Source organism: Hakea prostrata, chromosome 7, assembly GCF_041222555.1.
Source record: "Hakea prostrata isolate BN-2017 chromosome 7, UWA_Hpros_2, whole genome shotgun sequence".
Lineage (NCBI taxonomy): Eukaryota > Viridiplantae > Streptophyta > Magnoliopsida > Proteales > Proteaceae > Hakea > Hakea prostrata.
In genome coordinates this window covers 30598577-30622818 of record NC_142606.1, presented here as the reverse complement: position 1 = coordinate 30622818, position 24242 = coordinate 30598577, and the positions used below count along the sequence as shown (strand labels likewise).

The 24242-nt window shown below is 40.1% G+C and overlaps 1 protein-coding gene across 1 annotated transcript in view; it reads left to right on the top strand.

Moving 5' to 3' along the window:
• Positions 1–24242, top strand: part of THO2 — a 95004-nt gene that overhangs the window by 57178 nt on the left and 13584 nt on the right. Inside the window, exons 19-29 of the mRNA XM_089161829.1 lie at positions 1300–1427; positions 3579–3675; positions 3771–3899; positions 4346–4449; positions 4595–4775; positions 5437–5615; positions 7530–8136; positions 8266–8370; positions 11582–11737; positions 11961–12041; positions 12188–12637. Coding sequence (XP_089017955.1) covers positions 1300–1427; positions 3579–3675; positions 3771–3899; positions 4346–4449; positions 4595–4775; positions 5437–5615; positions 7530–8136; positions 8266–8370; positions 11582–11737; positions 11961–12041; positions 12188–12637 — 2217 coding nt within the window. The remainder of the gene's footprint in view (positions 1–1299; positions 1428–3578; positions 3676–3770; positions 3900–4345; positions 4450–4594; positions 4776–5436; positions 5616–7529; positions 8137–8265; positions 8371–11581; positions 11738–11960; positions 12042–12187; positions 12638–24242) is intronic.

Sequence of the window (24242 nt, the reverse complement as noted above, 5' to 3'; positions counted from 1 at the left end):
AAAAAAGGAAGAAAGGAGAAAGAAGAAATGCGAATGAACCCACACCCATAACCACAAGGTTCCCTACCCCCGTTTCTCCTTACCGCAGGCTTCCCTGGCCCATCCAGGGTAAGTCTAGGTATCCCTTGGTCTCATCAAATTATTCGACTATACCCTTTTCCATCCCACACTCTTTTGGGTATCTCAAATTCCTACCCACACCAATTTTGTTAACCCTAGGATATTCCCTCCCTTTTCCCATCCACCCTAGAGTATTTTCCAATTACGGTGTCATTACTAGCACCTTAAAGTTAGTACCTGGCGAATACACTGAATGTGTAATTAAGAAATTGAAGTTGCAGCTGTGAAATCTCATGCTATGGTTTATATAACTGTAGTTATGTAGTTATTCTTGATTGTGGCTTGACTACATTCAGGCTTTATTAAAAGCCACAAAGGTGCTAGTAAAAAAGCGTATTAAACAGCTTATGGGGCAAATAGTGTTAAATATGGGAATCAAGGTTGTGACTGATTTGAAACAAAACTTAGGATCATATTTGTCACGTATCACCTAGCCATCCTGCTGCTTTGACCACCTAGGTTGGTTTGCCTCTCGTGCTGTTTGCCTCCAACACATTGAGTTGCCTAGATTCTGTAACAACTGTGATGAGATGATAATCTGGATTGGTTGGCTTTGGAACCTTGTCACTGTCCATGCCATTTGTCAACCTAGTTAGGTGATGAAAATGACATCTTGGTGTTGTGTTGCATCTAGGTCCTCTCCACTATCTTGGCCGGATTTCAACCCTTAGCACTCACTGTTGGAGGATGAAGCCAGATCATTTGTCTCCATTCCACTTGTCAACCTAGTTAGGTAACAAAGCTGTGATAGGCTAGTAGCTGGAAAATGCTTTATTGTTATTGTTTGTGTAGCTCAAAATTTCATGTCTAGTAACTTAGAATTACTTCTGTATTTGTTTCTCCGCTGTCTGGGACAATTGAAACATGGGCGCGCATCATTTATTATTAATTTCATTTATTTGTCATGTTTGTGTTCACATCCACCTTAAAACTTTTTTCTGCTGCCTCATCTAATAAAACAATGAAAGCTGAACATATCCTGCAGTACTTCTTTTTGCCCCAGCATTTACTGACTATTGTTGTATGTAGATAAGAGTTCAAAATTATTCTTGTTGACATCATTAATGCCATTATTGGCATAGTTTTGTTGGTCTTATCAATTTAGCAGATCCCAATTAGTTCTGACAGGGCTTGTCGTTGTTGTTTTTGGTCTTGTGACCCATTGAATCATTGTTGCAGCTTGAATATGATGTTTTGGAGTATGTCGTGATTGAGCGCTTGGCACAAGTGGGACGTGAGAAGCTAAAAGACGATGGCCTTAATGTATCAGATTGGCTTCAATCGTTGGCTTCCTTTTGGGGCCACTTGTACGTGAATTATCTTACTTACAGTAATTTTTTAAAATCATGTTCAGTAATTATCCAAATCATTGCTGGCCAGTTGTTTTTTCTCCTTATTTGCTACTGTTGTCATTATCTATTCCTCAGGGTGTGCTTAATTTTGCATTATTCAGTCATTTGGAATTACATTTTGATTCCTAATGGCAATCTAGTTGGTAACAAGGTTCCATTTTTAGATTTCCAGTATTATGAATGCTTGGTTCATTTTCAAATTCTTCAATTTTATGTGTGTGATATGCTGGATCTGTCAGATTGACTTCTTGTAACTGGCCTGTGAGTAATGAGCCGATTGATGGGTTGTAAGTGATCCAGATCTGATGGCTAGAGAATCTTTGGGTTTAGCAAGGATAATTATTCCAGTTCTAAAGTTGAGCTTTGGATCTTATCTAATATCAACTGCGGATCTAAATTTCAAAGAATAGCTAGCAGATTTTGCTAATTAATGTCACGATAAAAAAAATATAATATGATATCCAAAATATAAAAATCAACTGGGTGATAAGGTTGTGAGCAAAAAGGAGATTATGGTTGTAAAAGTGAGAGGCTACCAAAGCATTAAAATACTCTACACCTGAATTGATATCTACCGCTATGCTTCACTGTAGAACAATGTACACGCCACTTTGTGACTGACAAAGATGTGAATGACAGTTCTCAAGGCCTCGCCAAGGCATCACTTAGGTGTACAGGTGGATTAACAGGGTCCTAGGTGGATGCTGTCTTATTTGAGGCTCTTTGACTGGTTTATTTGGTAGGAAATCAGGTTCTAGACCTAGTTAATGCAAAATATTTCAAAATAAATGTTTTTATATTTTTATTCCAGTCTACGTTAATATGGTGAAAATACCCTTCTATTTAAATCGAACAATACTAAAAAAAAATAAAAAATTCTAAAAGGATAAAAAGTCACCCCCTAGGTCAACAACAAAAACTGGATTTTTTATGATATAGGTGAGAATTTCAACTAATTCTTGGTGTTTTTTTTCTCAAAATTATAAAATTCCGTGAATTATATGACAAAAATTGTCAAAAAACCAATAGTGTGGTAAAATACTTATTTGATAGATATCAGAAGATTTATTTCATTCAAAGTAATTCTGAGTCTTTCACAGCATTTGCTTACGCCAATAAGGTTTGATGGGAATATATATCACCTCCTGATTACGAACACCAGGTGGGGCCGCCGACACCTAAACCCCTATTGGTAGACCTGATAGTTAATCTATTGCTTTAACCTCTATTTTCCAAGGTCAAAATCCATTATTAGAGTGGAAACAAGCATGATAGGAATCTAAACATCTACAAGAATCTGGTGGCAACTACATTTTCATGTACAAGTGGCTGTTACAGTCAGGTCCCCAAAATAGAGTAAATCCTTCAAGTAAACTGAACTATCGAACTTGAACATCAGGAGGTGAAAACCTCAAAAAGATAATGTAGAATCCGTATCACAACAAGTCAAAATACATAACACGTCTAAGCTTAACAAGTCAAAATAAAAGGAACTTGATATCCTTAAGCTTGGTCATGTATTACAATGTCCTTGCTCTTTTCTTGTCTTAGATCATCTGTTCATGCTATGGAGTAATGAGCCACAATTAGCCCAGTGAATGTACAGCTCAGTTAAAAACTTAACATACATGACTACAATATAGTGAACATTCTATTTTTCAAAATACAGGTCATCCTGTCATAAGACTGTTAGTTTTCAGTTTCACATTTATCTCATTGTAGTTTCAGTTTCAGTCTCGTCTCATTTTATTTATAGTTTTAGCCTAAGCACCCTCATTGTGGTCATACCATCAGTCAATACCACCTAGGGACCTGTGGTTCTTGCGGCTTAATTATTGTTTGCCAAAGAACATATCTATGATATGGCTCAGCTTTGTGCCAATACCAACTTCCTGAGACTTATTAAATTGGTTTTGTGGATCTTATTGAATAACACACCATAATAGTTTGATACCTATTACAGGTGGTTGTGAACCTTCTATTTTGTGAAAAAGTTTAACATAGTCTAGTACTAATCAATAGAAATATATAGATTATGATGGTCCATTTGACCTAGCTGCATTTGCATCTGGAAATTAACCACTGAAGCCGTTATTTATGTCATAGATGTAAGAAGTATCCCTCGATGGAACTGAGGGGACTATTCCAGTACCTTGTGAATCAATTGAAAAAGGGTCAGGGGATTGAGCTTGTGCTCTTGCAGGTATTTTGCGTGTTAAGTTCTTCCGATTTGATATGTCATTGACTCATTATGGAAGAGTAAATATTTATGCATTCTAAGCTGCATGAGTGATACAGGAACTTATACAACAAATGGCAAATGTCCAGTACACCGAAAACATGACAGAGGAGCAGCTTGATGCAATGGCAGGGAGTGAGACGCTACGATATCAAGCTACGTCCTTTGGGATAACGAGGAATAACAAGGTGCTTGCTGGTTACTTGCCATACTTCTATCTTTGGGGGGGTGTTTGGGCATAATCTTGATGACTTTATGAATGAAGGTGCTTTAACTTTCAGTCAGGTGTAGCCTTTCTTGCATGGCTGTTCTTAGCTAGGAGCCTAGAATTATGGAACTCAGTGAACTGATATCCATTATCCAAACCCTGTTGCCTGTAATTATCCTAAGAAGACTGATGTTCTAACTAATGTGGGAGGCTAGGTGCAAGAGTATTTTTTTCTTTTATGGCAATATTAACTGATCTGTATTTTTCTGTAGAGTTGCCATTTTTTTGGATTGAAATTTGATCTCAAGGCCTTTATTAAGTTGCATCCTCTGTACAACACCTGAGATATATGATCACAAGGGTTTCTGAGTATACTATCTGGTAGCCAAGTGGAGAGTTTTTCTTATACTTTAAGAGATCTTGCAGGCACTGGTTAAATCGACTAATAGGTTGAAAGACGCATTGCTCCCAAAGGAAGAACCTAAGTTGGCCATTCCTCTCCTTTTGCTCATAGCTCAACATCCCTCTGTGTGAGTTGGACATTTTCTCTGTGTTTCTCTCTGTCTCTTAACTTTTTTGCCTCCCTCTTTTGTGTGTGTCAGTGTGTTTTGTTGGTTGCTGCATCAGTAGTTTACCTACGGAAGTAATTATCTGTAATGGTTAAATGCACTTCAGGGTGATCATCAATGCTGATGCACCATACATTAAGATGGTCAGTGAACAGTTTGATAGATGCCACGGAACCCTTCTTCAATATGTGGAGTTCCTTTATAGTGCGATAACACCAGCTATAAACTATGCTCAGCTGATCCCATCTCTCGATGATCTTGTTCACAAATACCATCTTGAGCCAGAGGTATGGTGATTACCTATGATTTTTGTTCTGCCATCTCAAAAGCCTGCAATGTTCGTTTATTTTTATTTTTTATTTTTTTTTTTTTATTATTGAATATAAAATTTGTTGTTGTTACATACTTACATATTGTCAGATAATGCAATTACATTTTGATTTGGGATGGATTTTCTCGTGTTCAGAATTGTAATATGAGAGTGATTTCACTTGGAAATTTTCATAATTTGGGGTTGGTAGTTTGTAACATTTGTATGAATGAATTCCATCTGGAGAATGGTTTTGCCTTTGTCCATGTCAGAAATTCCATCACTTGGATCATTTGGCCATTGGAAAAAAAGGGTTGGTGATCTGAGTGAAGATTTTAATTTCATCTACTGCATACATATCTGTCAAGTTTCATCTGAATATGAATGATAGCAGTGAGTTTTATCTCTGACACATTTCTTAGTAAGTAGGGCTACAATTTGGTTCAGATGGTGTTATCAATTCATGAATTTTGAATAAGGTCAGCCTGGGTGTTGGTAATATTCTAGGCCAAATTTCTCGTGGATGGTCTGAGTTACATCCATGTGTGTTGCACTAATATTTCAATACATGCCAAGGAATGCTGAATAGTACATTAGTACCTGTAAACAACATTGATATCAATATTTTACTTCTTCAGGTCGCTTTTCTAATATATCGTCCTGTGATGAGGCTTTTCAAGTCTTCAAGTGGTTCTGATATTTGTTGGCCTTCTGACGATGTTGAAGAGTCGAGCACTTCAATTACAGACCTGGATTCTGAATCATTGATCTCATCTGCTAATCTAGTCCTTGATCTTGGTTCTCAGAAGGCTACCACGTAAGTCTCTACTCTGTTAATTATCCGGTTTTTATTGTTGGTGTATTCGTTATTCCTTGAAAGATGGATGGACATATTCTCCTATATCCAAGGTACGAAATTTTGCCGCCGAAAACCACGGAAACCCCAAAATTTCACCAAAATTTGGGAATGTTTCGGTGGAATTTCTCCCCTTAGTTTCAGGTGGTGTCATTTCGAGCTGGCTTTTGGTGTCTAGCCTAATTTGAGGCCAATAAACATGTTGAGAGTGTAATTTTTGCCTAAAACCTGACCTAAAGTGGTGTTCTTGATCGGCACATGCCCGGCTGTATGCGAGCAAAATTGGAGGTCTAGAACATGAATTTTAATCAATATAAATATGAATATTATGCAAGACAACACTAAGATTTTCATTAAAATGCTATGCCACATACAACAGTAGAGTTCAATATACAAGTATGTGTTGCATTGGATCCATCTCTTGGGTCATGGAGGAGTAGACATAAGCATGCCATGACAGCATGGATAAAGTTATCCATATAATCAGTCATTGGCATAACTAGTTGTGTTGATCCTAATGGATATCCAAAGATGGATTCACAAATGTTGCACTTAATCCATCTCCATACTCATGCAGACATATTACTCCAATCAGAAAATGAACCGTCATATGCTCCACCATATCCATATCAATAGCCATAATCCCTTTTTGGTACAACCATAGAAGAAAATTCGACCGAAATTGTCGAAATTTCGGTCAAAATGTCTACATTTTTAAAAAACGAAACGAAATTCCAATTTCCAATTATTTCGGAAAAGTGTCAAATTTCGACCGAAATTTCGGAGATTTCAACCATTTCGACCAAAATTTCGACATTTCAGCATTCCAACTTGTTTTTCCTTAGTTTTTGTTGATTTCTATCCCATTTTCACTACTCCTTTGCCTTCAAACACCACTTTTGCTCATTTTTTGCCTCCAAACACCTCATAAGCCACAACAGCTACAAAGGAAACTCCAGCAACAATAGAATGTGAAGCATGAGCCACACTCAACAGTTCCAAACTTCCCCTTTTTTATTTTTGTTTTGTTCATGCCTTAAATGATCTTGTATTGCCTTGAAATTAATATATGTTTAGCCTAGGACTATGATCTATGATTGTGTTTTGTTAAACTTATTTTTTTATTATTTGCTACCATTTTTTTCATTTTTTTATTTTAATAATTATTTTCTAAAATTATGTATTTTTATTTTATGTATATATGATACATAGGCTTCAACTTAATATATTTGAGTATGTATCAGCTTTATATATTTGAGTCACCATCACTTGATCTAGTCGGTCATTTTATTTTGTTGACTTGTTGTATATGTAACCATTCTACCAAACAATTCATGTATGTTGTTGATTCTATGCATGTATGCAATACAATTTGCACTGGTCGGAACCAATCATTTGTTAGTATACTTGAATGATAAATTTTCAATGGTTTTTTTTTTTATTTTTACAAAATACTAGTTCCATTGTGTTTATTATGCTTGAAATAGGTAGTATCCAAGAATCCAAATCATTTTGAGTCCATATGAGGCCCGAAATTGAAGTTCCAATTTTCAAAAAAAGTGTCTAGTTTCGATCGAAATTTCGGCTAGTTGCAAGGTCGAAACTCCTGTTTCGGTCGAATTTTCTTCCTTGGGTACAACCCCTTGGAATTTTCGAAGAAATTTTGGCCGAAATTTCACTAATTTTGAGACTTTTCATTTTCAACCCCTGTTTTGTGTTGCTAGGTAGCGACACAGCAAAATTTCACCCAGTTTGGGCGATATTTTGCCAGTATTCGGACTATGCCTATATCATTGGGTTTGTACTTGTACAATTTGGGACTTTTTTGCTCATATATGTTTCTTATTATGGTAGGCCAAATCTTTTATTATACAGGTGGTCTGATCTTCTTCAAGCAGTTAGAACAATTTTACCTTCAAAAGCATGGAACAGCCTCTCCCCTGATCTCTATGCTACATTTTGGGGCCTCACGCTCTACGATCTCCATGTTCCGAGGAACCGTTATGAGTCTGAGATAGCTAAGCAGCAAGCTGCTCTCAAAGCCCTCGAAGAGCTTTCTGATAATTCAAATTCAGCTATCATTAAACGGAAGAAAGACAAGGAAAGAATCCAGGAATCCCTAGATCGCTTGACTGCTGAACTGCAAAAGCATGAGGAAAATGTTGCATCTGTTCGTCGGAGGCTTGCACGTGAAAAGGATAAATGGCTGAGCTCATGCCCAGATACTTTAAAAATTAATATGGAGTTTCTTCAACGATGTATTTTCCCGCGCTGTATTTTTAGCATGCCAGATGCGGTTTACTGTGCTGAGTTTGTACATACCCTGCATTCTCTTGGAACTCCATTTTTTAACACAGTTAATCATATTGATGTTCTCATTTGTAAGACCTTACAACCTATGATCTGCTGTTGCACTGAATATGAAGCTGGTAGACTTGGGAGGTTTCTGTATGAGACACTTAAAATGGCTTACCATTGGAAGGTACTCCTTTTATCTGATTCAACTGTATTTCTCCATTCTTTCCTGTTGGTAATTTGATGATGATCATGCTTCATCTAATTAGCCCGGGCTTCCATCCCTAACGGTGGTGAATACTTTTTTCATTCTCAGAGTGATGAATCGATATATGAACGTGAGTGTGGAAATATGCCAGGCTTTGCTGTCTATTATAGATACCCAAACAGTCAGCGAGTTACATTTAGCCAGTTTATTAAGGTGAGTTTTTTGCTACCATGATGCATGAAAGTTTACTGTCCTGAGTCCCCCCAACCTCCCCCTCCCCGTTTTTCATCTTTCTTTTATTTGAAATATTTGGACTGCTTAAAATACAATGGGAACAGTCAAAACATGGTAACTGGACTCAGAATTAACAACTAAATATGTTCTAGTAGACAATAAACCTGTCTTACACGACCAAAGGTTGAGACATCTGAACACCGATCTTCCCATTTTACAAAATTGGTATGCTCTCTGAGGTATTTACTTTCTATTAGTAGTCATTTGAATACTGACCTAATAAACAATAAAACTGTGGGCTCATTAACTTATTGAACGATAAACCTGTGCACTTAGGTGTAGCTGCCAAGGCCTCCCACTCTGGCCTCCCACTTAGGCTTGCTTTTGCTTTGGCCAGAGTTTGACTTGGGAGCATTCTGTTGGTTTGAAGTCATATATTGTTGTTTCCTTTTATAGTGCACCTTTAAAAAAAAAGAAAAAAGAAGAAGAAATAAATGAGGGGGTTTAATATTAGAAAATGAATATAACCAAGTCCTATTATTATAGTAATTAGAAGGACTTTTCTTTTGTTTTTTATTTTTATTTTTATTGATCATGAATTCCTGCTTTAGTAAATGTTAAATGATCATTGATAGCTTGGGTAGTGCTTCGGTTCTTCTTTTCAGTTTTCAGATTTATATCATCACTTATTAGACTAAATGTTAGAGCCGATGGAGAGGTGATAAGAATCCTGATTAATAAGTTACTGCCTCTGCAGTGATGCTCCTCTCTTGGTCGATAGCACCTGCAATTTCGTTGAACCTCACACACGCGTGCCAGAACTGAATGGTAAAACAGAGCTAGAAGATGACTGTAAAGAGTTTAGCTCAATTAATTCTTGCCCGTTATTCCAGCCCTTGCCTCTAACATAACCAAAACAAAGATCCTAACCAACTACCTTCCACCTAGACCATACCCTCTGAAAAATCCCAGCATGAATGTGTCCGGTGGCTACTCCCCAATGAGTCCCTGCCACATGTCCCTGTCTCACACATGGTTATTTAGGTTTGTTCCTCTGCAGCCCCTCTACCCCTACAGTTTACGCCTTTAACATTATTTTCTTACTCAATACTTCCCCCCTTCAGTTTCATCTTGCCCTCAAGGTGAACTTTGTCTCCACCTAGAGTAGCCGCTTCCATGCTTCTGCTTGCCATCTCTACTACCAGATCCTCCTCTTCTTCCTTGTGCAATAACAGGACCTTGAGTTGCTTGTAGGGGCATTGGTGGGTCATGGAATAGGGTGCATCACAGCGAGAAGACTAACCTTTGCCTATTTTTTCTGGCATTAATTATCTTTGAGTGATTGTTCCTTCTGGTGGTGGACGTTGCTGCTTGAGAAGATGAAGGAGAGGCCGTCTGGTTGGTTGTTGTGTGGTCTCATGAACCTGGGCAGGCTTGGTTGAACTACCTAGGCCAAATATGGCTCCACTGAAGTGGCTAAATACTGGCTGAGCTTTGGTCCACTGGTTTTAACTGCAATAACATTTATAAACTTAATGGCCACTGCTTGGATTATCGGGCTGCGTTGAACAGTTGTGGGTCTTTGAGGGCCCAGTTCTTTGCTTCCACTGACTGGGCCAGTTCCATCTTGTGACCCAGGGTTGTTAGTCCAAATAATCGACCTGAGCCCGCTGGTCCTCTCTTAAACAGGCCATAGAAGTCCCTCTCAACCAGTTTTCGTCCTTAGCTCCAGCGGCAGCCGTGAGTAACTAGAAGGCCTCTGTCTACTTGGCTGCACCTGCTTCCTGTCGGAGATTGATCAAAGCTTCCTGTGGTGTCTCTGGTTGGGCAAACCAAGCATCATACTATTGCTTCCTTCGGTCCAGCCCAAGAGGTAATCAGTTCTTGCAACTTAGAACTCCATCCAGCCTAACACCGCCCTGTCAAGGCATATGGTTGCCACCTTAGCATGTCATTGTCACCGAGCCCATAGAGGTTGAAGTAGCATTCAACCCTTACTCCCATCCATGCAAATTGTTGCTGAGAAGACTAGCATCTCCGGAAGCCAGAAAGAAAATCACTTAACCCATCCATTTCTCGGACTTGTCCTAAATCCTCTGGTGTCACCCCAGCAGATGGTTTGTACCCATACGATGGACTGAACTTGCCAGCAACTCCTCTGTTATCCTGGGTGAGGATGAACCCATGTCCATAGCCTTTCCCCATTGCAGGTAAGTTTGCAATTCATCCTTGAGTTCCTGGTTATTCTTTCTTCCTTCTCCATGTGCTAGGTCAACCCTGACTGATACGTTACTACCTCTGCAGTGATGCTCCTCCTCTTACTCAATAGCACATGCAATTTCAACACTCTCGTACTCCTCAACTGAAGGGTAAAACAGAGCTGGAAGACGACTGTAAAGAGATTACTTAATAGTTCAATACTAAAATATGTTAACCCAAAACTGAAATACAGGACTTTCCCCAACCTGAATACCTATTCAAAGTGCCCGTAACTGAGAGTCTTCCTCTCACCTGTGAGCTTAGCTAACTCCTCTCTCACTTCTTGCCCTCGGTAGTCCCCCTCTAATGTAACCAGGGCATAAATCCTAAGCAACTACTTTCCACACCTAGGGTATTTCTTCTGAAAAATCCTAGCATGAATGTGACAGGTGGCTGCTCCCCAGTGAGTCCCTACCACATGGTTATTTGGGCTTGATCCCCTACAGCCTTCTACCTTGAGTGATATTGGAAATTAAAGGAAATCTGAGAAGCTGTTGCTCTGAGTTCTTAAGTGATTGTTGTCTCAGCTATTTGGTTTTAGGCCCTTGTTAATTACTGGATTTAGGTAATTGCAACTCGATCCTGCTTCACTTAGAGGCTGAATGAATGAAAGGCTCTTGTTTTATATAACTAACCTCATGCAGTCATTCAGGCCTTTGATATCCTATTGGCTGCATGAGTTCTGTTTCTATTTCTTTTATCTGTCTCTTTGGTACTACTTTTTTTCCTACGGATGGCCGAGTCCTTGAAATCCAGTTAAATGTTGTCCTGTACAAGGGCTAAAGAAGGGGCTGTCTGACTTAAATTGATAATATTGTAATGCTGTAGCTGTTGTGATGCATTCAGTCAGTTGAAATTCTATTTAATTTCATTATGACTAAGAGCTTGCTGCATAAAATTCTGCTTTTTTTTTTTTTTAACTTCTTGAAAGGTTCACTGGAAATGGAGTGGACGAATTACGCGCTTGCTCATTCAGTGCTTGGAATCCACTGAGTACATGGAGATTCGTAATGCTCTTATAATGTTGACAAAAATTTCGGGCGTTTTTCCAGTTACTAGAAAAAGCGGAATTAATCTTGAGAAGCGGGTAAGGGATGACTGTGTAATTACTTGCTGCATGCTTTTTTCCCCCCCTCCAATTTCCATGAGTTTATTATCCTGTGAAAACTGGGACAAAAGGAGGTCTAGAGATTGCAACCTGTTGATATAGGGACTAATTTCTTAGTAGGTGCATCCAAATAAGGATGCCCTACGCATTCATTTAATGAGCATATGAGCAGTTGTTTAATTTCTTTTCCTTATTGATCCAGGTGGTCAAAATTAAAGGGGACGAGAGAGAAGATCTCAAGGTACTGGCTGCAGGTGTTGCTGCAGCGTTGGCTGCCCGTAAGGTAATCAAGGAAGAAGAAGATAGCTTCTTCTTTCTTTCTTTCTCTCTCTCTCTCTCTCTCATCATTTATGAAACTTTAAAGTTAAAAATTTCTGCATAGTGGCAACAGTTTTACAAATCAACTGTACATCCCTTCAAAATTTTCAGAGTTCATGGGTTTCTGAGGAGGAATTTAGTATGGGCCATGTTGATTTGAAACCAGCAACATTACCTGCTACAAAATCTGCAGCTGGTAACTTAGTAGCTGGCTCCAATAGTTCTACTCTTAATATATCTCAAGCTGAGGCAGTTGGGACAAGGAATAACACTGCAACCCAGCTTCCAGACACCGGAAATATTATGAAGGAGCAGATGCTGCGGAAACCTGTAGATGGGAGGCTTGAACGAGCAGAAAGTAATTCATTTGTGAAACACGATTCAGGACAGGTTAAATCAAAAGGTGGTTCATTAGTAAATGGGTTAGAAAATATGCCTTCAGGTTCTGGACAAGCTGGATCATCCAAAGCAAATGACACTCAAAACCATGCAGAGGAGCCTGCAAAAGGTACATCAGATGATAACTTGGTGAAAAGTGGTCCAAGAATCGCTGAACCTGAGGTGCGTCTTTCCAGTTGCATGTTATGCTTATTCATTTCTTTTGGTTTGGTGGAATGGAATTTGGTTTAGCTGTTTTTGCGTTGATGAAGCATCTCAATTGTTCCTGCCTTAGTGTCCAAGGAAAAACTTTTTTGGATGAATAAGGTGTATCTAAGAATTTAATACAATTGAACTTGAAGTTAGTGTTCAGGGTTGAACAATGTTTTCTCTTTGTCTTGTTTGTATGAATATAATAACAATAACAATAACAATAAGCCTTGTCCCAACTAAATGGGGTCGGCTACATGGATTCTTGCCCTCCAATCGGTTCTGTTCGAGGCCATGCTAGATACAAGGCCTAAGCTATACATATCCTTTCTCACCACTTCTCCTAAGGTTATCTTAGGTCTACCCCTAGCTCTTCTAATTCCTTCGATATGGATTATATCACTTCTCCGAACAGGAGCATTTATAGGTCTCCGTTGAACGTGGCCGTGCCACCTCAAACGACCTTCTCTAACCTTATCACTTATGGGAGCAACTCCCAGACCAACTCTAATATGATCGTTTCTTATCTTATCCATCATAGTTTTGCCACTCATCCATCTTAGCATCCTCATTTCTGCTACACTGAGTTTATATATATGATTCTTTTTAACAGCCCAACACTCTGCACCGTACATCATAGCTAGTCGAACAACGGTCCAATAAAATTTTCCTTTAAGCTTTAAGGGAATACGCCGATCACATAAGACCCCGGACGCACCTCTCCACTTCATCCACCCTATTTTAATTCTTTGGGAAACCTCATCCTCTAAATCACCTCTTTTACTTATGATTGAACCTAGGTACCTAAAACAATCACTCTGAGGAATCTTTTTATCGTAAAGTATCACCACCTCATCATCTGCCCGATCATGACTAAAGTTACAAACTAGATAGACTCATATAGATAGACTCATAGACCTGCAGGTTATAAGTAGGTTTTTGTATAGTCTCCATTCTGAAAAAGGCATATGCAATGCAGTGCATGGGTCTTCCCACTATGTATAGTCTTCAATTCTCCATACTTGATGAGGGTTGTTATTGCTAATACAACTTTGGTTAAAATTTTGTAATGGCTGCTGTACTAGTTAATGAAACAGAGTAAGTTTGTCCAACATTTCGTGAGATTATGTTTGAGTCATTACTGTTATCATGTTATGAACTAAACTATGAATGGGCAGCCTCAGCCTGGCCTATTGGCTTGCTTCCGGGACAAGATTAGGAAGCTGTGTTTGGTAGCTAGCTAATTAGATCCTATATATGAAGAATATAAAGGTAGATGCGCCACTTCAAATATCTTTATAGCTCAAAGCCAAAATAGTTGTTTCAAATGTTGGGGTATATTCAGATTTGGCCTAGAATATGGAATTTACTCCTAGTTTTATACTACCAGATGTTAAAATAAATGATACATCCCTTGTTCCTGACTGAGTTTAATAACTATTCTCAGTTGTTTTGAGTCAAGTGGTAAGATGTTTAATTTTTTATATCTTTGTGGTCAATATTTTCACTTAAGCAGTGTTATTTCAAATAATTTTTGCTGAATTACTAATACCTATCTAAAGTTGGGATAAGGCAGTTGTTGACGCTCTGAGAATAATCAACACTCTTGAGAAAGTTACTCTATCTTCTGAACCTCCTATTCACTCCACCACCACTGAAGATGCTGGCGGACCTGAAGATTCTAGGCCCTTTCATGCTATAACTTACTGGCGAGTAAGAAAAGGTTCCAGAAGGTTGCCGTTGGCGACCTGCACTGCTCCCCAGGCTGTTAAAGCAGTTAAGATCCCTGTCGGTGCTCATCTGTCTCGTGCAAATCTGGTTTCACGCAAAGCACTGCTGCCGCTGCAAGCTCCATAACCTCAGATGCATATCCCATGGGCCAAGGCTCTAAAAATCTTGCTCAAGTCAGTCCGATCACCGACTGGTAAGTCCAAGCCTGGTAAAGTGACCCAATCCCTTACCTTTCACAAAAACTGCAAGTCTCCCACCTTCACCTCTACCTAGATATCTGACACCCCTATGAACTCAACCACCACCTCTTCTTATCCATCGTTAAACCTCCGGTCCGCCATTTCCGGTTCATCCCACCCAAAAGCCCTTTTAACCAACCCTTCAAACAAACCAATCTCCTTTTCGACTGAGCCCAAGCCCAACCAACGACCTGACCCATCCCGTAACCCTCCTCCCACTCTCCACCCTAAGCCCACTCCTACTGGGCCTAAACCCCCAATGCCCCATGGGCCTCCCCTCTTAACTCCACCTAGTAGGCCCATAACCCACAACCACCTTCTCTCTAAACCCATTCTTCCTCACAAGCCCACCACCTCCACTTTAAAACCCAAATCTACACATCCCAAGCCCAAAACTATACCCAACTCATTAAACACCAAAACTTCCCTAGCTAACCTTCACATTCCACCACCCCTAGTTCAACCTTCATTCATCCTATCACTTTGGCCCATCAAATCATTCCTGCAACCTTTGAACTAGACCAGCTACTAACCCCCTTGAAAAACCTCTTGTTCACTGAGCCTTCTCCAAATTCCAATTCCTCTTTAGACCTGGATCTCTTTGAAACACCTTCTCCCCTTAACTCCCCCCATGTGAGAATCCATCTTTCAATCCCTTTTCTACAAGCGACATGGATGACCCCTCTTGCTCTACCACCAACTGCATAGTTGATGCCCTCTCCCCTTTTGACCCATATGTCTAAGTTCTTTATCTGGAATGTCAGGGGCCTCAATTCCCTGGCAAAGCAAGGTGAGGTTAAAAACATAATCAAGACTTCAAAAGTATCGCTTTGTGCCCTCCTTGAAACCCATGTCCAAATAGAGAATGTCCATCGGATTGCCCAATCTAATGCCCCTTCTTGGTCTTTTATCTCGAATCATCATGTTTCCCCCAATGGTCGAATTTAGTTTCTTTGGGATCCCTCGCATTTCCAAATCTCTCTCCTCAGATCCGCTCCCCAACTCATGCATCTCAACCTTCTTCCCAATAATTCTCCTCCTTTACTTTTCTCTATCATCTGTGGTTTCAATCGTGCTGCTGAGCGCACCCCCCTTTGGGAGGACATCCGCTCTATCTCTTCCTCTGCTTCGGATATCCCTTGGGGTATTGGTGGGGACTTTAACATCATTCGGTTTTCCCATTTGTGTATTGGAGGCTCCTCTTTGGATCTAGTCGTGATTGGAGACTTCAATGCTTGCTTAGATTATATTGGTATCTCTGATCTCTGATGGTCGGGCCATCCCCTTACTTGGCATAATCGTCGATTTGGAGATGCCAGAATTCCCTCAAAGCTTGACCGATTCCTCTCGAATACCCCTTGGCTCTCTTCCTTCCCTGCCTCCAATGCCATTTTCTCCAACTCCAACCTCTCTGATCATTCCCCTTGCTTTGTTCATCTCTCCCCTCCAGTCTCGTTTGGCCCCAAGCCTTTTAAATTCTTTGATGTGTGGACTTTGAACTCTTCCTTCATCCCTACAGTTAAGGAAGCTTGGTTGAAGCCTGTCCACTGGTACTCTCTTCCTCTTATTGCATTTGCCCACTGGCTTTGCAATACTTGGAAGCTCTCTGTTCCTGGAACTCGTCCACTTTCGGCAATATCTCCTCTAATGTTTCCTCTTGCCGCTCAAACCTCCAACATATCCAGCCTCTTCTCCAAAATGATGTCTCTAATCCCTCCCTTGCTAAAGATAAGAAGGCCCTTTCCTCTGAGCTATCTTCCCTCCTTACTTCCGAAGAAAGCTTTCTTTACCAAAAAGCTAGAATCAAGTGGCTTGAGCTCGGGGACTCTAACTCGGCTTATTTCCATTGTTCCCTCAAAGCTCGATGCAACTTCAATTCTATCCCTTCCCAACTCACTAGTAGTGGCTCTTGGATTTCTAACCCTGCTAGCATCAAGGCGGAGGTAATTTCCTTCTTTTCTAATCTCCTGGCTCTGTCTTCCCTTCCTTCCCGCCCCCCTCTCCCTCCCAACCTCATTAATAAATTCATGGATCCTTCTTCCGCCTCTTCTCTCTGTGCCATCCCATCTCTAGAGGAGATCCTCCTTGCCATTGGGTCCCATAAGCCCAATAAGGCCTCGGGGCCTGATGGCTTCTGTATGGGTTTCTTTCTTGCTTCTTGGGATTTCATTGAAAATGATCTTATTCAGGCTGTTCGTAGCTTCTTTTTCAACCCTTCTCAGCTCTCCTCCATCAATCAAACCTTCCTCTGCCTCATCCCCAAGAAGCAAGGGGCCTCCTCTCTCTCATATTTTTGCCATATTTCCCTCTTTAACCTCCTCTACAAATTCATCTCTAAGGTCCTAGTGAATAGGCTTCAGAAGGCTCTCCCCTCCCTTGTGAGCTCGAATCAATTTGCCTTCATCTCGGGGCATAGTATTGTGGAGAATATCCTTCTTTACGTGGAAATTGTCCGCGGTTTTGATAGTTCTGCCCATTCCCCGGCTGCTCTTCTCAAGGTAGACCTTCACAAAGCTTTTGATTCCATTCGCTGGGACTTCATTAGTGATGTCCTCTCCTCCATGGGCTTCCCACCCCCTTTTATTCAATGGATCGAGATTTGTATCTCCTCTCCCCGCTTCTCGATCATCACCAACGACTCTCATGCAGGCTTCTTCTCTTCCTGTGTTGGCATCTGCCAAGGCTGCCCCCTCTCCCCATACCTCTTTTCCCTTGCTCTTGAGGTCCTCTCCCACATTCTTCAATCCAAAACCGACCAACTTCTCATCTCTCCCATTCCCAAATGCAAATCCATAAACCTCACCCATCTTGCTTTTGCCGATGATCTTATGATCTTCTCCAAAGCGGATGGCCAATTTATCTCCTCCATTCTTTCAGCCCTTCACTCTTTGAATCCCTCTCTGGCCTCCGTGTTAATCTCGATAAGTTCACCCTCTTTCTCTCAGGTGTCCCAACTCAACTTCAAACCTCACTCCTTTAGATCTCAGGCTTTAAACCTCACTCCTTCAGATCTCAGGCTTTAAACTTGGCTCTTTCCCCGTTGTCTACCTCGGCCTCCCCCTCATTCCCGATAGACTAACCCGACACCATTGCCTCCCCATAAGCTTCTATCCTTCACCGGTAGAGTAGTCCTTATTTGCTCTATCCTTCAATCTTCATATCTTTACTGGTGCGGTATCTTCTCCATCCCCAAATCCACCTTCCATGCTATGGAATTCTTGTTTTGTGCCTACCTTTGGAAAGGGCTGGAAGTCTCTTGTTTTCTCCACCGTATCTGGTGGTCAACTATTTGTCGCCCAACTTCTGAAGGAGGCCTTGGAATCTGCCAGATTTCTGATGTTAACCTTGCCTGCCTCCTCAAATTCATTTGGATAATTGCCTCAAAGCATGAATCCTTTTAGGTTAACTGGGTCCATTCCTACCTGTTCTGTACGAATTCCTTTTGGATGGTTCCTTTACCCTCTAGTCCCTCATGGATCTGGAGAAAACTCCTTTCACTGCGTCCCCTAGCTCTTTCTGCCATTTCTACCACCACCTCATTCTTGCTAAATCTGTGGCACCCGTTGGGCATTCTTTATAACCATTTTTAGCCCTAAAATGTCTATGTTTCCCACATCCCAAAAAACTTTCCCTTGTCAGCCTTCATCTCCAATGGTTCCTGGAACCCTTCTCCCCTCCCCCTTCTCACATAGGTTTGGGATTCTCTTCCTCTTGCTAGTTCCCATCATGATCTCATAGTTTGGCTCCCATCTCACAAAAACCTTCTCCATTATCTCAGCCTTGGAATCTTCTTTGAGCCCATAACCCTAAGCCACCTTGGGTCCCCTTGGTCTGGTTCGAAGGTTTCATCCCACGTCATTCCCTCACCCTTTGGAGAGCCCTCAACCATGGCCTTCCCACCCAATCCTTCCTTATTAGCCACTATAGCTCAGTAAATCCCAACTACATCCTTTGTTGGAACAGCCCGAAAAACCTTGAGCACCTTTTCTTCTCTTGACCCTTCTCCAGATCCATCTGGAGAAAATCCCTTGCCTCCATCTGGCCCCGTTTGAGGCATTCCTTTGGGTTTGCTCAAGATTGGTCTTGGATTGTGAGAAACTTTTCTGGCTCTTCCATTTGTGATCGGATTGGTAAGCTTGTTTTTTGTGCCTCCATTCATCATCTTTGGTGGAGCGCAATCTTCGGAGATGGACTTCCAAATCTCGCTCTTCAGACATGATTTGGAATGCCATCTATTGATGTCTCTTCTAGATTGTTAGCTTGCCCCCATCCCCCATTGAGGATACCCCAATGAACAGATTCATTGTTGTCTCCTAAGATCTTAGCTCTTCTTTTCGGTCTTCCTCTTAAAGACCTTGTTTTTTTGTTTTGTTGTTCTTTAATATAATTATTTATTCATCCAAAAAAAAGGCAGTTGTTGTATTAGAGCATATGTCAATGTTGTAGAGTTTACAATCAGTTCTAGAACTGGTGCTGAAATGGGGAAAAATGTAGGGAAAATTACGTGATTAGCTGCTTTTAGGTTTCCTCTTACAAAAATAGCCACTCAATGTTTCACTTTACAAAATTAACCAAAACTGAGTTTGCATTTACAAAACTAGCCAAAATATTGATTTTTCACCTCTTTGGATATTTTTACCCCTAAAACTGATAACATCGAGCGAGAAAATCACTATTTTGTCCAAAAGGGAAAAGTCATTATTTTTTTATACCCTTTGGACATTTTCGCCCCTATGCCGATATGGCCAATTTTAGGGGTAAAAATGTCCAAAGAGGTGAAAAAACACTATTTTGGCTAGTTTTGTAATTGCAAACTCAGTTTTAGCTAGTTTTGTAAAGTGAAACATTGAGTGGCTATTTTAAGGGGAAACCTAAAAGCAGCTAATCACGTAATTTTCCCAAAAATGTATTCCAAATATATGAGATGTTCTGCCTACTTGTTTATTTGTCACGTATGAAGTCATGGTTTGTTCTCCCATAGGGAAGTACTTGAGGAATGGATTGATGGACGTGTATGGCATCAGCTTTATCAGTAAAGACCAATCCTGATTGACTCAGAGATTCTCAAGACTTGGTTGAAGCAGGCAATGCTACAATTTACCTGAGTTTGGAGAGCTCTGGCAAATACCATGCTGAGTTGGCTCGGTTTCAGTGGGTCAGTAATCCAATACCCATTTTGATGTAACCAAGGTTGGCAACCATCCAATACCTATTTTAGAAAAGAAGGTTGGCAACCATAGGGCACCTTAGATTTTGAGCCCCAATACAGACCCCAAAAAGGTGCACCTATTGGCTGGCCAAACCATATGAGGGACAGAAATGGTATTTTACCACCCCCCCCTCTGGAGCCCAAAAGGGTCCAATCAAGTACATAATAATTTTAGGATCCAACATCTACTTTTTTTTTCTTTCTTCGATTGGACGAGTAGTTAGAGACGGGTCTCTCCCTAGTTGTGCTCCACTTTCTACCAGGAGTGGAGATCTATTATTTGTTTTTAGTTCAAGTCCTTGGTTAATTTTGAGTCCCAGTTAGAATCTAATTTTGAAGTACGATTCTTTCTGGAAGTTGGTTGCTTATTTTGCGAGTTGTATTTGTTTGGGAATTCTTACTTAACAGTCCTTTTCTAGTTTAGAAAGTCAAGTCTAGTTGTATTAGGGAATTCTGATCCAAATTGGATTCCCTAAGTTGAGTCCAAGTAGGTTTCCTAAGTTGAGTTCAAGTTGGGTTTGGGGTTTATTATAATTTTTTATATATAATGAATGAATAGAAAACTAGCAGTGAAGGAAGACTAGGAAGTCGTGGGAGGGAACCCCACGACTTGGGTTTTGAGAGTAACTTATTTTCTGCAATTGTTTCTTCTTCTTTAAGTTTGCAGAAGCACCAGTGAAGTCAAGTTTAGCAACTTTCAAGTGATCTTCTATCCCCATCAAGTAAGTGAAACTCCGGCCCCTTCCCCTACCTCTTACCCTCCCTAACTCTTGCACAAAACACCCCTACCCCTCCATCCCTGCAGCACAACAGCAGTACCCACCCATCAGTACAAACCCTACATCCCCTACCCCTTGCACCCTATCCTTCCTCCATTAGAATTACACCTTCCTTTCCCCTCTAATCATCCATTAAATTATACCGCAGTCCCATTCCTCGTTAGTTTTGAATTTTTTCTGCAATTCATCTTCAACCTCTAGATTTAGAAACCCTAGTTTTACTAAAACTCTCATAACTCCCAAACCCCTCAACCAAACCCTAAAGCTTTTTAGGACGACCTTGCCATACACCTTCTCTATGTCCCTCCAAACCCTAATCCTAACCAAGAGCACACACTAGCAGACCTAAAGTTACAAACCCTAACTAAGGAATTTTCTGAAATTTACAGTTTGTGTAAAACAGAATATTTTCCTTTTATTTCAGACCTAATTCAAACCTAGCTGAATCCTAAACCCCTATGCTTGACCTACCTATAGTTAGATCTAAGAATTATCAGGCCTAGCTGCAGGGATCCTTGAGTGTTTTAAATACAATTCTGCTGCTGTGCTTGAAATCCTGGTCTGAACAGTAGAGATACAAGCCCTAGATAGCTGATGTTCATTGAGAATTTAACTGAAATAAGACCTAGAACAGCAAACATAAACTCTAATTTACTGTTGATTCTATTTGAGGGGATCCTGAAGACTGGCCTAGACCTGGGTTACATTACATTTCCTTCCTTCAGATTAAATTTGGGAATCTCCCTCTCTTCTTGTGTTGTAAAATCAGGAGGATCATAATTAGCCATTGGACCTCCCATTGTAGGATTGTTCCTTTAAAGAAGTTTACATCCATGCATGTTCACAATGCTGATCAAACATTTCTCAACTTGAAGTTTCTGTAAGCTTTCAAGCAGTGAGTTTTAGAATGGCTCTATAATGAGGTAATATAGTAAAAGTCTATACTTCATCATGAGCCTGTGACTGGCATAGTTGTGTGTGATTATGAGTGTCTGCTCATCTAAACCCCCTATCATGTTTACCTAATCCTCATTTGGAGGTAATAGTAATGGTTTTATTCTGTTTAACATAAACGGCTGGTATAGGGGTAAAGCTTTATTCAGGTTATTCTGTGTACATGTATAGTAATTGGATACTGTTATAGCACATACTTTTTGGTTTCTTTTTGTTGCTGTTTATTTAATTTTAGGAGTGAATAATGTAGGATATTGAGTGTACTCATAAATAGTTTGTGAATTTGTTAGAAATATAGTTTTGAAAAACCATTAACCAATGACTTGCATATTTACTCGTTGAGTTGTAGAATTGCTTACCTACCTAGATGGAAAAACTAAAGAGTTCTTATTTGACTAGTAGGATTGTTGTAATGTGAGGAATTGCTCCACTAAAGTGTTTTATTCACAAGACCCCAATAGGGTATTTATAGTTACAACCTAGTTAAGTCCTGTACTAAGTAGGAAAATGAAATATAAAACAAATAGAAATAAAACTCTAGACTTATTAGGAAACATAATCCTATTCTAACTAGAAAACTTCAGTCCATGTTTTCAACACTCCCCCTCAAGTTTAAGCATTGATATTTATCATGCCTAACTTGCTCATAATGTAATTGAATATCTTCGTGCTCAAGCTCTTTGTGAGTACATCAGCCCGTTGCTCGTTTGAAGTAACAAAGGTGATATGGATCAGCCTAGCCTCAACCTTCTCTTTGATGAAATGTCTGTCAATCTCCACATGCTTAGTCCTATCATGCTGTACTGGGTTATTAGCTATGCTGATTGCTGACTTACTGAGTATAACTGTATAGGAACCTCCAAATTTGTCCCAACCTCTTGAAGCAGCCCTTTAAGCCATAGTACCTCACAAATGCCTTTAGCAATCGCCCTAAACTCGGCCTAGGCACTGGACCGCGCAACCACAGCCTGTTTCTTGCTTCTCCAAGTCACAAGGTTACCTCCCACATATACACAATACCTAGAGGTAGAACCTCCTATCATTTGGACATCCTGCTTAGTCTGCATCTGTATATGCCTCAATCTTCAAATGTCCATGAGTTGAAATTAAAATTCTTTTTCCTGGAGTAGTCTTCAAGTATCTCAAGATCCGATATACTGCATCCAAATGTGAGGAATAGGGATCATGCATATACTGGCTAACAAGACTAACTACAAATGTGATGTCAGGTCTAGTGTGAGATAGATAAATCAACTTTCCCACTAATTTTTGATACCTTATCTTGTCAACTGGTTCTCCTTTCTTTGCCTTCAAGTGTAGGTTAGGCTCAATAGGAGTCTCAGCAGGCTTACACCCTAGCATTCCAGTTTCTTCAAGAAGATCCAATGTATATTTCCTCTGGGATAGAGATACACCACTAGTAGAATATGCCAACTCTAAACCTAGGAAATATCTTAGTTTTCCCATATCTTTGATCTCAAATTCAGTTCCCAAAAAAGTCTTTAATGCTGAAATCTCATCATCACTACTCACTGTGATCACAATATCATCAATATATACTAAAAGTATAGTAGTGTAGCAACCATCTCTTTTAATAAATGAAGTGTGGTCTGCATTGTTCTGCTTATAGCCATTAGATATCATTGCTTTATGGAACCCTTCCAAAACCACGCTCTTGGAGATTGTTTCAACCCATATAAAGCCCTCTTTAACTTGCACACTTTCTTATAAGTCTATATAGTAAAATACCCAGATGGTATATCCATATATACCCGTTTTTGGAGTTCTCAATGCAAAAAGGCATTCTTCACATCTAATTGTTGTAAACTCTACCATTTATTAATTGCACATGAAATAATAGTACGAACTGTGTTCATCTTGGCAACAGGGGCAAATGTCTCTTGGAAGTCAACGCCATAAGTCTGAGTGAAACCTTTGGCCACCAATCTTGCCTTGTACCTTTCAACAGTCCCATCTACCTTGTACTTGATCACAAACACCCATTTGCACCTAACAGTCTGCTTTCCTATGGGCAAAGTCACCAAGTCCCACATTTTGTTTTTTTTCCAAAGCTTGCATTTCCTCATCCATAGCTTCTTTCCAGTTTGAGTGAGATAATGCCTCTTACCAAGTGTTAGGAATAGAAGTAGAGGACAAAGAGGAAATAAAACTTTGAAATTCTTGAGATAAAGACTGATATGAAACATAATTGGAAATAGGATGTTTAGTGTAAGTTCAAGATTGCTTTCTTAATGCAATTGGTAAGTCCAAAGTAGGATTAGAAGAAGGGTCAAAGACAGACTCACCTGGAGGAACGGATTGTTCAGGGTTAGGAACCAAATCTTTTGACTGGCTTGGTTCAGAAGGGGTCACTTGTTGCTTTTTTTTATAGGTCTTCAGAGGTCTAGTCTCCCCCTGTATATCATCCACTAGCTGTTTCTGTCCGGTCATTCCATCTTTCAAAGGAGGATCATCTGCAAGAATCTCAGGAGAAACTTCGAAAGGAGGAATTAACACTGGAACCTCTTTACTAAAACTCTCCCCCTGAAGAGGTGTAAGGGAAAAATAAAGAATTTGTTCTTGGAACACAACATCCATAGAGATGAAAAAATGAAGAGAACTAGGATGATAACACTTATACCCCTTCTGTGTAGGCGGATAACCCA